At 52.7% G+C, this 15,512-nt stretch overlaps 2 protein-coding genes across 3 annotated transcripts; both read left to right on the forward strand.

Annotated features, from left to right (window-relative positions):
• The first annotated feature begins 1,298 nt into the window (after positions 1-1,298).
• On the forward strand, positions 1,299-8,321 carry RABEP2 (rabaptin, RAB GTPase binding effector protein 2). Of its 2 annotated transcripts, XM_077315755.1 has the most exons (12): positions 1,299-1,494; positions 1,804-2,019; positions 2,185-2,306; positions 2,393-2,512; positions 3,108-3,422; positions 4,485-4,580; positions 4,698-4,796; positions 5,773-5,904; positions 6,015-6,192; positions 7,284-7,295; positions 7,410-7,480; positions 8,056-8,321. In XM_077315755.1, the coding sequence occupies exons 1-12, from the start codon at positions 1,488-1,490 to the stop codon at positions 8,116-8,118; spliced, it is 1,431 nt and encodes a 476-aa protein (XP_077171870.1). In that variant the 5' UTR covers positions 1,299-1,487; the 3' UTR covers positions 8,119-8,321. The 2 variants fall into 2 exon arrangements, with proteins under 2 accessions (XP_077171870.1, XP_077171871.1); XM_077315756.1 differs by lacking the exon at positions 7,284-7,295.
• Positions 8,322-9,012: 691 nt separating this feature from the next.
• TUFM (Tu translation elongation factor, mitochondrial) lies at positions 9,013-14,816 on the forward strand. The gene is made up of 11 exons (XM_077314485.1): positions 9,013-9,173; positions 10,136-10,182; positions 10,298-10,457; positions 10,906-11,072; positions 11,632-11,736; positions 11,882-12,046; positions 12,412-12,544; positions 12,691-12,795; positions 13,525-13,676; positions 14,130-14,249; positions 14,381-14,816. The coding sequence occupies exons 1-11, from the start codon at positions 9,122-9,124 to the stop codon at positions 14,552-14,554; spliced, it is 1,380 nt and encodes a 459-aa protein (XP_077170600.1). The 5' UTR covers positions 9,013-9,121; the 3' UTR covers positions 14,555-14,816.
• Positions 14,817-15,512: the final 696 nt, after the last annotated feature.

Below are 15,512 nucleotides of genomic sequence, written 5' to 3' on the forward strand. Positions count from 1 at the left end.
GCCCAAGGTCAACACTGGGTGCAAACAGGACCTGAGAGGCTAGTTATGTGCACTTTTAGTAGTCCTATAACAGCCAGATAAAACTTGACAGGCTATTAAAAAAAAAAAGAAACCTAAATGATCAAGATAGTTCCTAAGGCTCTGATTTGCCTTACCTCTTCCCTGCTTTCTGTTCTTGTATCTGGCACTCCCTTTCCTAACACTCTTCCCAACCAACCACCTCCCTGGCCCTGAACAGAGTGCCAAATGACCAACAGGACAATCTTAAATAAAGTTACGCCCTTCCGAAGCCACAAACTTTACAGTGGAGTTTAAGACTGCATGTAAAGGAAGTCAAGGAGTGTTCTAAATTGAGGGAGATCACTTGCAGCACAGTGTTGTGCAGTCCTACCCACGGGGCTGGATCCAGCTGACTTTTCCCACCCAGTTCACCTCCTTATTGCCACATGACCCTAGCAATGCCTCCCCAGCACAACCTTTTTAAGGGGGTTCTTTCCTAACTGGAAAACGGGTCGGATCCTCACCAGCCATGCGGCTCAGCTTGGCGCCGTAAGCCAATTAGTAGGGGAAAGAGGTCTAACAGCGATCTCCATCCGCCCGCAGCCCAGCAAAAAAATATCCAGCTCTCTCGGATACAAAGTCATGGAATGGAAGTGATCTATTCAGATTTATGGATGGAGAGAGAGGGCCAATTAACACACAGCACAATGAAAGTGGCCAGATTCCAGAAAAGACCTTGAATCACACTTTGCTGGTCTTCAAGGAGCCCCTGGACGCTAAATTGGTCCTGCTGCTTCAGACCAACACGGCTACCTACCTGAATCTTCTTATCTATACAAATAAAGTTGTTGCTATTATTATTGTTACTATTATTATTATCCGCTCAATGTTATTTCCAAACCGCCTCAAAACAGGTTCGCAAAGCGACACCGACCATGATCTCCTGCAAACCGGTACAGGGAATAACGCACCCAGTTCTGCTCACACGCATTCCCTAAAAGCAAAAGGAAACCCTATTTGTGTTCAGTCCCGGAACTTGCTTTTCAAGTTCTGTTCAAGCACAACATTAAAAAGACGAGAGGGCCTCTGAGCATGGGCAGAGTGCGCCGTCGCCTCCTCCTTCTCCCCGCCCGGCCACAGACCAGCAACTCACTCCTGACTCAAAGGTTCAAGAAACGCCACTTCGGACATTCCCGTCTCCCTCCGGTCACGCCCGGCTTCAGCTCGGCTCCTTTCGGAAGCTTTCGGAAGATTCCGAGACGTCCCGCAGCTTTCTTAGACGAGAGCGAACCGGTGAAAAGGAACCGCCTCTTGAGCTACACTCGGACATTTCCGTCCATCCCCGACACTGCGGGCTGTTTCATTTCCCCCCCCCTTTTCCTTGGCCGATTGTTCTCGTGTTTACTCGGCTATTTCCGCTTCCGCTCGGGCGATTCCGACTCCACTCGGCCTCCGGAGCGGCAACCGCGGCAGAAGCCTCCGCGGGAATGGAAGGTACGCGCGAGCCCCCCCCCCCCTTCGATCCGCGCTCGTCATGGGCAGGGAGAGGGGGCGGGGCGACGGGAAGCCACGCCCTCGGATCCCCCTGAGAGCGGCGTGGCGGTTGACGTCACAGATAACAGGGGAGGTCAGGGGTCAGGGAGAGGGTGTCTGCCCCAGGTCAACCTGTTGGATCACTGCGGGGGGTTAAAGTTCAAAAGGGGTTATGATGCTGGGCTGGCGGGCGGGAGAGGACGCTGGGAGGTCCTGGGTTCGAGTCTAGCCCCAGTTCCAATTCCCCCACTTTCTTCCCCCCATTGCAAGAGCCTCAGCGGGTGCAGGAGGTGGGCGCTCTCCCCAGAGACCCTGACCCCGAGGAGACGATCCGAAGCCTGCAAGTCCAATTGGCGGCTGCGTTGGCAGAGGTCGAAACCGTCCGGGCTGTAGCTGCTGTGAGCGAGAGCACCAAGCATGAGGCCGTGGAGGCTGTGCGGCGCCACTGCCAAGAAGAGGTGGCTTCCCTGCAGGCAATTCTGAAGGGTGAGAGAGCCGGGTGCCTATTTCGGCATACCCCTCTGCCCCCAGAAGGACATGAAAACGTGGGTCCCGTTCAGGCCCACTGGGGTGAGTGGAAGGGGGACACCCACACACACACAGTTGAACTGGCTTCGTGTACACGTCAAGACACCAATTCTTTTCCTACAGACACCATCTCTAGTTACGAGGCGCGCCTTTCCTCTCTGGAGCGTGACAGCCGGGAGAATGTGTGGAGCCGTCTCTTGCCACGGAGTAGCCCGTCAGATTCTTTGGAGAAACAGATGGAGAAGGTGACCGGGGAGCGACTGAAGACTTCTTTCTGGCAGAGAACCTCTCGGTGGGCCTCTGACTGGAGTTTTTCCTCCCTTCCCTGCAGGCACAGGAAGACACGGAGCGGCTCCGGGCCATTGTGCTGCCTTTGGAGCAGGAAATCGAGGTGCTGAAGGGGAAGCTGTTCAAGGCGGAGGGGCGGGTTCGGGAGCTGCAGGGGGAGCAGGTGAGCCGGGGAGGAAACGGAAAGAGAAGACAAAGGGCCGAAGCTGCCGGGGTGGGATGAGAGTGCAATTGGAAAGGCAGGGGGCTGGGTAGGGTGGAGAGATCTCTGCTACAAGCATTTGTGTGGACTGGCATTTTGATGTGGTGTGATTTTTTTTTAAAGTCACTGACGTGGTTGAACTCTGGCTCTCCAGATGTCCATGAGCCAAAGGCTCATGGGAATTGTAGTCCATGGGCATCTGGAGAGCCACAGTTCGGCCACCCCTGCTGCAAGCCAATAGAAGGTCAACGGGCGAATTAGCAGATGACACACATTTGACGGACGGGTGCCACAACAGTGGCAGGATGAATGACAGTCTTAAGTGATGGCTGCTAGTCTGGGGAAATCCGGTTGGATGAATCATTTGGGGAAACCAGTTTTTGCGTTGCCAATTAGAAGTTCACCACATCGTTTGGGGGGATTCTCTTAGGCTCTCGACAACATAGGGCTGGGCCAACAGGTTTCCAGCCGTAGTCACACCCCGTCCCAGGCTGCTTTGGCATTTTTAGAATTCCTGCAATGATCTCGTCTCCATCCATGGCTTAATTGTTGCCAGGTCAGCCATTATAGCTCATTAGAAACCCTGCTCACCGACACGGGACCCCCTGCTGGACCAGGAGATGACCACAGTTCCTCCGAAGACGGAGGGGTGGCGGAGAAATTTGCCTCGGGCTTCGACAGTGTCTCCATTGCCTCTGCGCCCCTGCTGGTGCCGAGCCCTGGGCCTCTGGTCCGGCTTAGGCGCTCTCCCAGCCCAGAGACGGCATCAATTGCTTCCTCCACTGCAACCCTGGTGCCAGAGACCATCTACCTACCGCCTCCTGGGTACCAGCTGGTGCCGGACTCAGAATGGACGCAACTTCACCACAAGGTGAGTGTGTATGTTCAGAGTTGAACGTGCAGGAGACTAGAAAGCTGTACAGGCTTTGGGGTGCAGACAAACATCCTCCCCCCGCCCACTTTGTGGTCTTTCGGTTGTAGCACGCCGGCTTGGTGTCGTAGTTAGGAGTGCGGACTTTGAATCTGGCGGGCTGGGTTCGATTCTGTGCTCCTCCACATACAGCCAGCTGGGTGACCCTGGGCTTATCACGGCACTGATAGTGTTGTTCTCACAGAACAGTTTCTCTCAGAGCTTTCTCAGCCCCACCTCCCTCCCAGGGTGTCTGTTGTGGGGAGAGGCAGGGAAGATTGTAAGCCGCTTTGAGACTCCTTCGGGTAGAGAAGAACCAACTCTTCCTCTGCTGGTCCGTTCTCCTGTGTAAAAAGAGCGCCAATGTTTTCATTGCCCCACAAGCTGCAAAAAGCTGCCCTCTCCCTAGGCCATCCTGCTGCTGCAAGCATTCCCATGACCCCCAGAGGGATCCTGTGCCATTCGGGTTGGGGGGGGGGGAGTCCAAAGAAGAACACTCAAAACACACCTAATCAGACCGTTGGTCTATTGAGGTCAGCATGGTCTGTTCAGATTGGCTGCGGCTTTCCTGGTTCTCAGGTGCAGGTCTTTCACCTCATGTCATTACGTGATTGTTTTTGGACTGTAGATGCCGGGAGCCTCCTGCTTGCAAAAGCATAAGGTCTTCTAAGCCCAAGGATAAGAGAAGAAGAGCTGAGTGTTTTTTACCTCGCTTTTTCACTAACCGAACGACACTTAAAGTGACTTACAATCACCTTCCCTTCCTCTCCCCACGACTGGTACCCCGGGAGGTAGGTGGGGGCCCAGAGAGCTCTGAGAGAACTGCTCACAGCTCTAAGAGAACTGTGACTGACCCCAAGTCACCCAGCTGCCTGCGTACGGAGGAGGAGCGGGGAATGAAACTCAGTTCTCCAGATCGGAGGCCGCCGCTCTTGCCCGCTCCAGAAGCTGGGGCACGGTCAGCGTGGGTCGCCCAACTTCCCTCGCTGACCCTTATTGCGGCCCTGATCCCTCCCCCTCGAGGTGCGGAAGCAGAAGGAGGCTCTCGAAAGGCTGTCCCAGGAAAAGACCAACCTGGAGGAGGTTCTGCAGCGGAGCAGCAAGGAGTGCAGCAAGCTGGTATGTGTGGGCCACCTGCTGCTCTGGGGTGGGCGAGGGGAGGCTGCTGAAACCCACCCTGGAGCCACGCCCTGACCTCACCGTCCCCCGTGACTTCTCGGCTCTTCCTTGCCACAGGTTGAGGTCCTTGGTGCTCAGGTCCACAACTCCGAGGAGCTTCTGCGGAGCCTCCAGAACTCAGTGAGCAGGAGCCAGCAGCAGACTCAGGAGCAGCTGGTGAGCGCAGTCGGTGGGCCGGGATGGGGAAGGGGGAGGGGGCTGGAGAAGGCAGGGCGGCAACCGGAGGGCGCAGCAGAACTGAGGCTTGGAAGGGAGGAAGTTGAGAGTGTTGGCTGGGAGCTGGTTTGCGTTCAAGCTCTCTTGCTGCCCCCCCCCCCCACGAAATCCATCAAGGCATTCTGCTCCTGGGCCTGTTTGTATTATTACTGTCGAATGTTCTTCTGTTACCCTGTTATCATCAGCTAGCATTATTAATGTTATCGTTATTTATATGTATCGTTCTTTGTATACTTCTCAGTTCCATGTAAACCGCCCTGAGCCTTCGGGAAGGGCAGTATATAAATGTGAATGAATGAATGAATGAAGCCCTCCCTCTACTCCTCCTGTGGAAGTCCCTGGAAAAACTGCTGGGTCGGCCTGAGGTCATGAATCCCCTTGTCTCTGCGCTAGTCCAGAGGCATGCTGCTGTTCCTCCAGCACAGCACAGGCCTTTCACTCTTGGCTAGATTTAGCATTGCTTGGGATTGCCTGGGTGGGAAGCACATGCCCACCCAGGGACCCATCATCGGGACCCCCTGCAAGGCCCATCATTGGCCATTTTAGGAGGGGTGGGTGGGCCGACAAGACCAAAGAGGGTCCCTCGCACCCGAGAAAATGCTTAACACATTTACAGAATATATTAAAAATTAATTAACTCCCACCCATTCCGGGAAGACACCCCAAGGTTTCATGAAACCCTGGCTGAGAAAGCCTGCCACACTGGCTCCCACAGGCAAGCAAAATGCACAACCGGAACTTCCCGCCAGAACCGAGAGCTGCTGTTGTCCGTGGCTACGGCGCGGCTCTGTTCCTCGACATCTCTGTGGTGCGAGGCCTCTGTGCCTCGAAAGGCAGAGCATCAACCTACCCGAGGGACTCTGATCCTTTTTGCCTCCGAGGGTTCTGATACCCCTCTCCTCCTCCCCCCCCCCAGGCTGACCTGGCCTCATCCCACAAGCGCCTGAGCTACGAAATGCATCGCCTTGGCTCGGAAAACGAGGGGATGCCCACAGCCCCTGTCCCAGGGATGGACGTGAAGATCCAGCGCTCGGCCAGCCCCCTCCAGGTGACACCGACCGGTCTTCCCCTCCCACTGGGGCGAAGAGGTGGGATTTCCATGTGGGAGGGCTGAGAACCCGCACGTCACAGACAGGGCTCTTTCCCTCGCTCGGCCAGGACTTGCAGGTCATGGTGAGCCAGCAGAGGCTGGAGGCCGAATCGCAGCTGCGGTGCGCGGAGCACCAGGCCGAACGGCTGCGGATAGAGATCATGTCCCTGCGGGAGAAGGTGGACCAGGAGGTCGTGGCCAGGTCGGGACTGCAGGGGGAGCTAGAGAGAGAGCGAGAGGAAAAAGGTAGGCGGGGAGAGAGGCCCCAGAGACGATCATAGAGGTTGGGGGCGTGCCCAGCAGGAGCAGTGGGTCTCCGACACGGTACCCGTGGGCGCCCTCTGACACCTTGCATGACACCCGTGAAGTAGTCAGGGCCACATGGGCCACAGGAGATCTGATTGGCTGTGTAGATTTTTTCAAAAAATGAAAGAAAAGTTGAGCAGCAGGCTGCGATCACAGGACCCGGAATCTCCACGGGGAGCCTGTGCATCCTCAAGAAAATATTTATTAAATAATTATGATGTTCGCTTTGAACAAGCATCCAGGCATGCAAAACTTCTGCCTGAGACGTTCAAAGAGTCCCTATTTGGGCTATGCCTCGCCATACTCCCGTATAGTAAATAAACCAAAGGACAGTGTCTTAGAATACAAGAGCACTGAATGTAGCCTGGCAAGTAGATAGGCAAGGAGTCTTTAAATATCATTTCTTGAATGAATCCCAGCGCCTGTGAGCAAGCTTTGCAGAGCTGCTGTTGGAATCATTCTGGCTGCAGAAATATTCTGCTAGAGTAAAAGACCCCATTGCATGGATTTTCAATCCTGGAAGCCCTCGAGAAAGGGTTGTGTGGTGAAATGCGTTGGGAACCATTCAAGATGACGGCTCATTCAAGAAAGGATATGTGAAGATTGAAGACTCTCTGCCTATCTACACACCACACTACATTCAGCAGACTTGTATAGGTGTCCCAGGGCCCTTTGGTTTAATTACTATTCTGTATTTTTCACTGGGTCTCTCCCTTCTGCTTCTGTAATTGTTTAGCTTCACTTCTAGACATTTTGTGGCTGGCTTTCCTTCTGGCAGTCCTTTATTTTTTGGGGGGGTTGACTCCACCAGCCTGTGTCACAGTTTAGAGGGTGCCCAGAAGCTCAGAAAGGTTGGGGGACCCCTGAACTGGAGGGACTGGAAACTGGAAGTGCTGCAGCTCAGAAACCCAGTAACCTTGCTTTGACGCTACAGTAGAATCCAGCAACGTCCGGTATCTTTCCCCTGCGATGCAAGTGATTTTTTCTCTTCTCTTTTTTTTTCTCCTTCCTGCCCTCCTTCTGGCTGGAAGAACTCTTGCAAGGTAGGCTATTTGGGCTTGTTCTTAAGACGGAGATGCCTGCATGCCTCTGAAGAGTTGGGTGTAGGGCAGCTCCCCCAAGGGATTTAACTTCCTCTTCTCCCTCCCCACCCCCAGCCTCTTTTAACAGCATCAGGAGTGAAATGGAAAGAATGCAGCAAGGACGGGATGAGGGGAAGGAAAACCAGGTAAGGGGACTGGTCATCCTTTTCGAAAGGGAGGCGGCTTCGGGAAAATGTTCTGTTTTAGTGTTTTTCAGACCTAAGATTCTGTTTGTATATTTGAACTATCGTGATCCGCCCTGAGCCTCCGAGGAAGGGCGGGATACTAATAGAATGGTAAAGAAAGATGTTTGCCTGGCCTCAGCCCTGGCTGCAGCCCGGTGGAATGAGTTGCCAGCCTTGACAGAGGAACCTCCAGGGTTTTCTAAGTCTAATCCCCTACTGAATGCAGGAAATTCACCACCTGCTCACACACAGTGAATCCAATTCCATGCCCGAATGACCTCCCCCCCTTAGAAAAAAAAGAGGAAGGATCGATCCCTGGCCAGTCAGGCCTGGAGGAAGTTCACCTTCTGATCCCAAAGTGGCAGTCAGCATCTCCCTGGGCATGCCAGAAAAGGCCACAAGAGCCAAGCTCAGACACAATCCCTTCTGCCCACCCACTCACAATCTGCCTATGGCTTTCCTGCTCTTTCCCGATGCTGTTTAAGTAAAGCCAGACATTAGGTGTTAGTAGACTTATTTTCCTTCTTTTACTGCAGGGCCAGACAGACACATCTCCCAAGAAAGAAGCCAGCAGCGCCCAGGATGGAAATCAGCTTTAGAGGGAAGGTGGGGGAGGGTCCCCCCCATCATCTCCATGGGAACCTCAGGGAAAGCAGTATGAGTTGTACACCAAAGCAGGGAAGGGGGGTCATCTCTGTCTTCCAGAGTTTGTCCAGGACTGGCTGGAACATTTCTTTTCCCTTCTCCCGATCCCTTACTCACTGGAGTCTCCGGAATGCAATAAAGGTTTTTTTGTATTTCCCTTTGGTCTCTGTCTCATTTCTTTAAGCGAGTGGATGGGTCTATATGGTAGCAGTGTTTTCTTGAGAAAATTGTAACTGAGTCTCAAGTACCCTTCAGGACTAACCATGCTTATTGGAACATCAGCTCTTGTTGGCAGAGCCCTCTTTGGTAGACGCAGGATATAAATTAAAGGATAACAACAACTTTCTCCATGAGAACTGATGTCTGTAGGCTCTGGAGATGAACTGTAATCACTATTATTATCACGGCTAGGTTGATCTATATCCCGCCCCTCACAGCATATCGAGGATCCCTGGGTCCACCTGGAGGCAGGCATCCCTAAGCAGGAGGGACCTCAGCAGTCCCCTCTCCAAAGCAGACCTTTTCTCCAGGGAAACTGACCTCTCTCGTCCGGAGACGAGCTACAATTCCAGAGGATCCCTAATATTTAAATGCAATTCATTCATTCATTCATTCATTCATTCATTCATTCATTCATTCATTCATTCATTCATTCATTCGCTTTATAAACCGCCCTGCCAGCAAGCTGGCTCGGGAAGGAGGTGCAGAACAATCACAAGAAATACAACAAAAAGTAATTGGATTAAAAAAAAAAACAGGGGAGCTCAAAGGCGAAAGCTCGGGAGACGACGATTCCTCTTTCTCTTCCTAGAGAGGAGCGGGAACCATAAAGACGGAGGGCTAGAGCGCCGGGAGTTAGGAAGGAAGACGGCGGGGAGAGAAGGCGCTCGCGAGAGCCAGCGGATATTATTCTCGGTGCGCGAGCCGGGCGTCACGTGGCTTCCGGGAGCTGCTAAGATGGCGAGCTGCGCGCTGCTGGTGGCGCGAGGCGTCGTCTTCGGCGGAATCGGTGGGTGGGAGGGAGGGAAACGGGGGGCCTCCCCCACCCCCATCCCCATCCCCCCTAGTCCCCCCACTCCGCCCGGCGCGTGACCTTCGTGCCCCCCGGCTCCCCTTCTGTGGGTCCCCGCTCAGAGGGCGCCCGCAATGCCCGCGTTGGCGGATGCCCTTGCGGGGCATTTTGGAAGCAGCCGATCCTGTTGCTCCCAGGGAGACCCAGCTGCAAAAGCACATGAACCAATGTGCGCAGAACACGCCCAGCATTGAGAAGCGGAGCCAGGGCGCTCCCCTCGCTTTGTTCCCCCCTCTGTGTTTGTGTGTGTTTGTGTGTGGGGGGGAGGTGGCTTTGCATGCTGTGCCGCCTCGAGGCGATCCTCCCTTGCAGGCGCCTATTCCTTGCCCATCCGAGGGTGCCGTTTGCTGCTTCTAGAGATGGAGGCTCCCCTTTGGTCGTTCTGCTCAGTAGCCGCTAACGGGCCTATTCTTCAAGCATTGGCCTGGGCTTTTCGGCATCGCTGTTTCTTGGGGTAGCACATTCCACTGTGGGAATTGTTGAGTAAAGGAGGCTTTAGTTTTGCCTGCCCCACCTCTACTACCCATCAACTTGATTAGGTGTTCCAACTCCCAGTCCCCTCGGCTGCCGTCTTCCGCGCCTTTTCTCCAGTTCTGCAGTATTCTGTTAACGATACAGCAGCCTAAACTGTCTTAATGTGTGTGTATGTTCAGAGTAATAGAGAACTGATGGCGTTGTGAAAATATAAAAGGCCTTAACAGAATTCTCATGTGGAATTCAGAAATTTCTGCCCTCCTCCCCCAGACAAGAAGCCACATGCTGTTGCTTATACTTATACAGCAAAATTTAAAAGTGCCAAATGGCTGCATAACTCTTTATGCCCTCTTATGCTCTTTACTATCAAAAACGTGTCATAGGAGTGGACCGTTGTAAAAGCTCATCTTGTCTTTCTCTTGCAGGCGTACGTGGCTGTCTGCCGCGATACTTGCAGGGCGTTCTTGCCACGGTAAGAACCACCCCGATTTGAGGGGGGTGTGGGCATAAAAGCTTGTTAAGAGCCTTTAGCTTTACGAAAGGGAGGTGCTAACAGGCGTTGTTATATTTGCCTGTTCTCCCTACAGCCTCAGGCCGGTCTGACTTTACACGGACAAACTATCCTTGCACGAGGGCTTGCCGTTGAAGCCAAGAAAGTCTACGTTCGGGACAAGCCCCACGTCAATATCGGGACCATCGGGCACGTCGACCATGGCAAGACCACGTTGACAGCAGCCATCACCAAAGGTGAGAGTTTGGGGGAAGGAGCTGCCTTGAGAGGATCGGATTCCTGACCTGGCCCATCCCAAGATGCAGCAGAGCATATAACCTAAACTAACCCACGGTCCCACCCACGGTTTCAGCGTTCTGCAGGGCCTGTAAAACTGAGCTCTTCTGCCAGGTCGGTGGTTGAGGCTGGGCCGCAAGGTCAATCTGGCCCCCCATAACACCTATACTACTGTAGCAGTAGCTAAGACCAACTTGCTCCCTCATTCTCCCCCCCCCCCCTTGGTTGGGTATTGGGGATGGGTTAGTTTAGGTTATATGTTTTGCCGCATCTAGGTTTATTGTGCTTATTATGATTTGTTGTTGTGATTTTAATGTATGGGGTTTTTATTGGGGTTTTATTACTGTAACCTTCGGGGGGAGGTGAGTAACAAATTTAATAATAATAATAATCTCCTCTTCCTCTCAGTTTTGGCTGAGACAGGAAGCACCCAATTCAAGAAATACGAGGAGATTGATAATGCGCCGGAAGAGAAAACACGTGGCATCACCATCAATGCCTCCCATGTAGAATATTCAACACCCAATCGCCACTATTCCCACACCGATTGTCCCGGGCATGCTGATTATGTGAAGGTGAGTGTTAGGAAATGGGATCTGAGGAAGACCTGAAAACTCACAAGCTCCTCATCTCTTCTTGTCCTCCTAGCCCAAAGACAGCCTGTTGTTTGTAACATGTATTCAAATGTGGAGGTGATTGGAAGGGTTTAATAGACCAGGAGTCCTTGGCGTAGTAGTTAAGAGCTACAAAAGAGCCGGGTTTGATTTGCCTCTCCTCCACATGCAGCCAGCTGGGTTACCTTGGGCTTGTAAGCTCTCTCAGCCTCACCAACCTCACAGGGTGCCTGTAGAGGGGAAAGGAAAAGAAAACAATTGCTTTTGAGACCCATGAGGCCTTCTGGGTGACTTTGAACTGGCTACAGTTTCTCTCAGCTTTCTCAGCCCCACTTACACCACAGAGTGTCTGCTATAAGGAGAGGAAGGGAAAGATGTTTGGAAGCTGCTTTGAGGCTCCGCATAGTGACAAGCAGGATGCAAAAACCAACTCTCCATGTCTAACCCTGGAGTCAGTTTTTCAATGGAACTGGGGTAATAAACAGCCAAAGTCTGCTAACGCTCTCTTTGTCTCCTTTAGAATATGATCACCGGGACATCCCCTCTGGATGGCTGTATCCTGGTGGTGGCTGGCACAGATGGTCAAATGCCCCAGACAAGAGAGCACCTTCTGCTCGCTAAACAGGCAAGGCTGGGGGCTGGTTGGGGACATTTTGTGTGCTCCTGAGAATACACAGGGTGCTTTTCTGAAGCACAGCTGTTACGCAGGAGGCTCATGCGGGCCTTCTCTTCTCTGTTCTCTCCCCTACCTGCCTGTTCCCCCTTCCCAGATTGGAGTGAAATACATTGTTGTGTACATCAACAAGGCCGACGCTGTCGATGACAAAGAGATGCTGGATTTGGTGGAGCTGGAGATCCGTGAGCTTCTCACCGAGTTTGGCTACAGTGGGGAATCGGTCCCTGTCATCATAGGCTCTGCTCTGTGCGCCTTGGAAGTAAGCCGCCTGCATGACGAGTCCCCCGTGATGACTTCCAGTGAATCCTTTTTCATGCTGTAACTCATCCTCTGTCCCTGTCCAGTTAGGTGTAGTGGTTAGGAGTGCGGACTTCTAATCTGGCATGCCGGGTTTGATTCCCCGCTCCCCCACATGCAGCCAGCTGGGTGACCTTGGGCTCGCCTTGGCACTGATAAAACTGTTCTGACTGAGCAGGAATATCAGGGCTCTCTCAGCATCACCTACCTCACAGGGTGTCTGTTGTGGGCAGAGGAAAGGGAAGGTGACTGTGAGCCACTTTGAGCCTCCTTCGGGTAGAGAAAAGCGGCATATAAGAACCAACTCATCTCCTTCTTCCCTTGCAGCACCGGGACCCAGAGCTGGGCTTGAATTCTATATTGAAGCTGCTGGATACAGTGGACACCTACATCCCCTTGCCAGAGCGGGAGCTTGACAAACCTTACCTGCTTCCCATAGAGCACACTTACTCCATACCAGGTGCTTGCCTCGTGTCCATATGCTGGCCCTTGTTTCAGGGGAGAGGCCCCCAAGTGGACGTCGGCTAGCTTTCTGTGGGTGGACAGACGTCGTGACCCGCGGTTGATTCCGCTTCAGACCCGGTTCTTTTGTTCTTGTTTTTCTAGGCCGGGGCACCGTGGTGACGGGCTCCCTTGTACGTGGTGTGGTTAAGAAAGGGGACGAGTGTGAATTCGTGGGGCACAATCGGAGCATGCGCTCGGTGGTCACCGGTGAGTCTTGCCCACTTCATGGCGTCCTGTCACCACCCCCCCCCGGTCACCCAATCTATAAATTCGATTCCGTTTCCCTGATGGCGGAGTGGTCCAAATACGCTTGTGCTTCTGAGGAGCCAGTTTGGTGTCGTGGTTAGGAGTGCGGACTTCTAATCTGGCATGCCGGGTTCGATTCTGCACTCCCCCATGTGCAGCCAGCTGGGTGACCTTGGGCTCATCAGGGCGCTGATAAAACTGTTCTGACTGGGCAGTGATATCAGGGCTCTCTCAGCCTCACCCACCCCACAGGGTGTCTGTTGTGGGGAGAGGAAAGAGAAGGCGACTGTAAGCCGCTTTGAGACTCCTTTGGGTAGAGAAAAGTGGCATATAAGAACCAACTCTTCTTCTCTTCTTCATAAGAAAACAGTTCCCGCAGCAAAAAAGTAAAGGGGAGAGACATCATAGAGAGGCCTTTTCCAATCTTTTATCCCCAGCGGAACCCCAGAGGTTCTGACATGCTCTTCCAGAGAAGCGGGATCCAGCCAATCATTTACTGTTTTCGTTGGGGAGAAAAAGACTAGGCCTGTAGCGCAACAGGGGAAGTGGGCCCCATTGATAGCTAGTGATGTCAGTAGCCATCCAAACATCTGGGAAAGGCTGTGTAACTGCTGGGGAGCTCTCTCAAAACCCCAGGGGTCCCCAGTAGAGAGTGTTCACAAAGGGCAATGCTTTTTCTCTCACCTTCAGGTGTGGAGATGTTCCACAAACAACTGGATCGGGCAGAGGCCGGTGACAACCTTGGTGCTTTAATTCGTGGGCTGAAGCGGGAGGACGTACGGCGGGGGATGGTCATGTGCAAGCCGGGATCCATCCAGCCACACCAGAAGGTTGAGGCTCAGGTGAGCTGGGGCAGGTCGGTGGGTTTTTGCTGTGAGCGATCGTGCTTGGGAATGGGAACTTTCTTACATTAGAGGAGTTAGATGCAGCAAGGGGCAGCGGTTAAGATCAGCGGCTTCTAATCTGGTGAGCCGGGTTTGATTCCCCCACATACAGCCAGCTGGGTGACTTTGGGCTCGCTACAGCGCTGATAAAGCTGTTCTGGCCGAGCAGGAATATGGGGGCTCTCTCGGCCTCACCCACTTCACAGGGCGTCTGTTGTGGGGAGAGGAAAGGGAAGGCAATTGGTAAGCCCCTTTGAGACTCCCAGTGGAGAAAAGCAGCAAATGAAGAAATGTGAAGAGATGTGGGTTCTAACTGGCCAGCCTGGCAAAGTGGGTCGATGTAGCCTGTTCCTTACTGCAGGTGTCCTACAATAGTCCCTTGTAAGCTACATGCCACTTCCTTCTCTTTAGGTTTACATCCTGAGCAAAGAGGAGGGTGGACGTCATAAGTCATTTGTTTCGAATTTCACACCGGTCATGTTTTCTCTGACCTGGGACATGGCCTGCCGCCTGGAGCTGCCTGCCGGGAAGGTGTGTGTTTCTCCTTGCTGTACAGTTCTCCCCCTTCCTCGAGTCTTGCTAGGAACTTCTCTTTCAGCAGGCAGGCTCACTTGGAGGGTCAGTAATCGCAGTATTGTGTTTCTTTTCTCCGTCTTCCACAGGAGTTGGTTATGCCAGGAGAAGACACCTCCCTGACGATGGTGTTGCGAAGCCCCATGGTCTTGGAGGTGGGGCAGCGGTTCACACTGCGAGAAGGACACAAAACTATCGGCACCGGAGTGGTGACAAATATATTGCCGATGACTCAAGCAGATAAAGACAGGTGGGAAATCTAAGAGTTACGTCTTCTGCCAGTATGTTTCGGGAAACTGTTTCCTCTTGGCAAAGGGCACGAAACCAGAAGTAAAGATTGTCGGGCGGCAAAGAGATGGGGGCGTCGTCTCAAAGAATACTTTTCATGTCAGCCTTGGTAGAAAATGTCGATACTCCCTACCCCCAGCCTCGGAGGGGATGTTAAATGCGTCTGTTTTGCTTGGTCCGGTTTATTTCAGAGGGGAAAGCTGGGTAAATAAAAGACTGTACAGCTGATCTAAAGTCCTTTTTTAAAGTGTCCAACGGGTGTTATTTGTGATGCAGTTGTGTCTCGGGGTAAGCTGTTACTGGCTCATCAGTCAAAAGGGGGCAGGGCCCCGAACTTTGGAAGGGGTAAAAACTGTTTCCAGTTCCAAACCAGAGTCGGGGGTGCCCGCTTTGCACCTGGTAGACCCCCGATGTAGTGATTTGCGCAGTTTTCATGCAAGAAGGTTGAATACAGGATTGCTTGGGATCATGGCCCCTTTTATTTTCAACAGCATGGATAATGGCCCTAAAAACCTACAGAAATGTTAGGGAACTTTTCAGTTTTCTTACATGATCATTCCCTCAGGAACTGTAGCTGCCAGGAAAATGATTTTTTCAGAAGTCAGCTGCATAAACTACCATTAGTCAGCCAGCCCTGAATTAAAACCTCTCCCCCAATATTATCTCTGTACATAATTTTCATGCAGCCCAGTCTGTAGGGTGCTTTCCCACCCCTTCCCCAGTATATGGAAAATGGCTGTGCTCATTGGAGTCAGTGCATTCCTCCCCCCACTTACTGGAGAAGTTATAAACATGTCTGGTGGGTTCAAATGAGTAGCCATGTTGGTCTGAAGGAGCACAATAAAATCAGAGTCCAGTCGCACCTTTAAGACCAACAAAGATTTATTCAAGGCGTGAGCTTAGTCTGACGAAGAGTGCTCGAAAACTCATGCC

This window comes from Paroedura picta, chromosome 16 (genome assembly GCF_049243985.1).
Source record: "Paroedura picta isolate Pp20150507F chromosome 16, Ppicta_v3.0, whole genome shotgun sequence".
In the NCBI taxonomy this organism is placed as follows: Eukaryota; Metazoa; Chordata; class Lepidosauria; order Squamata; family Gekkonidae; genus Paroedura; species Paroedura picta.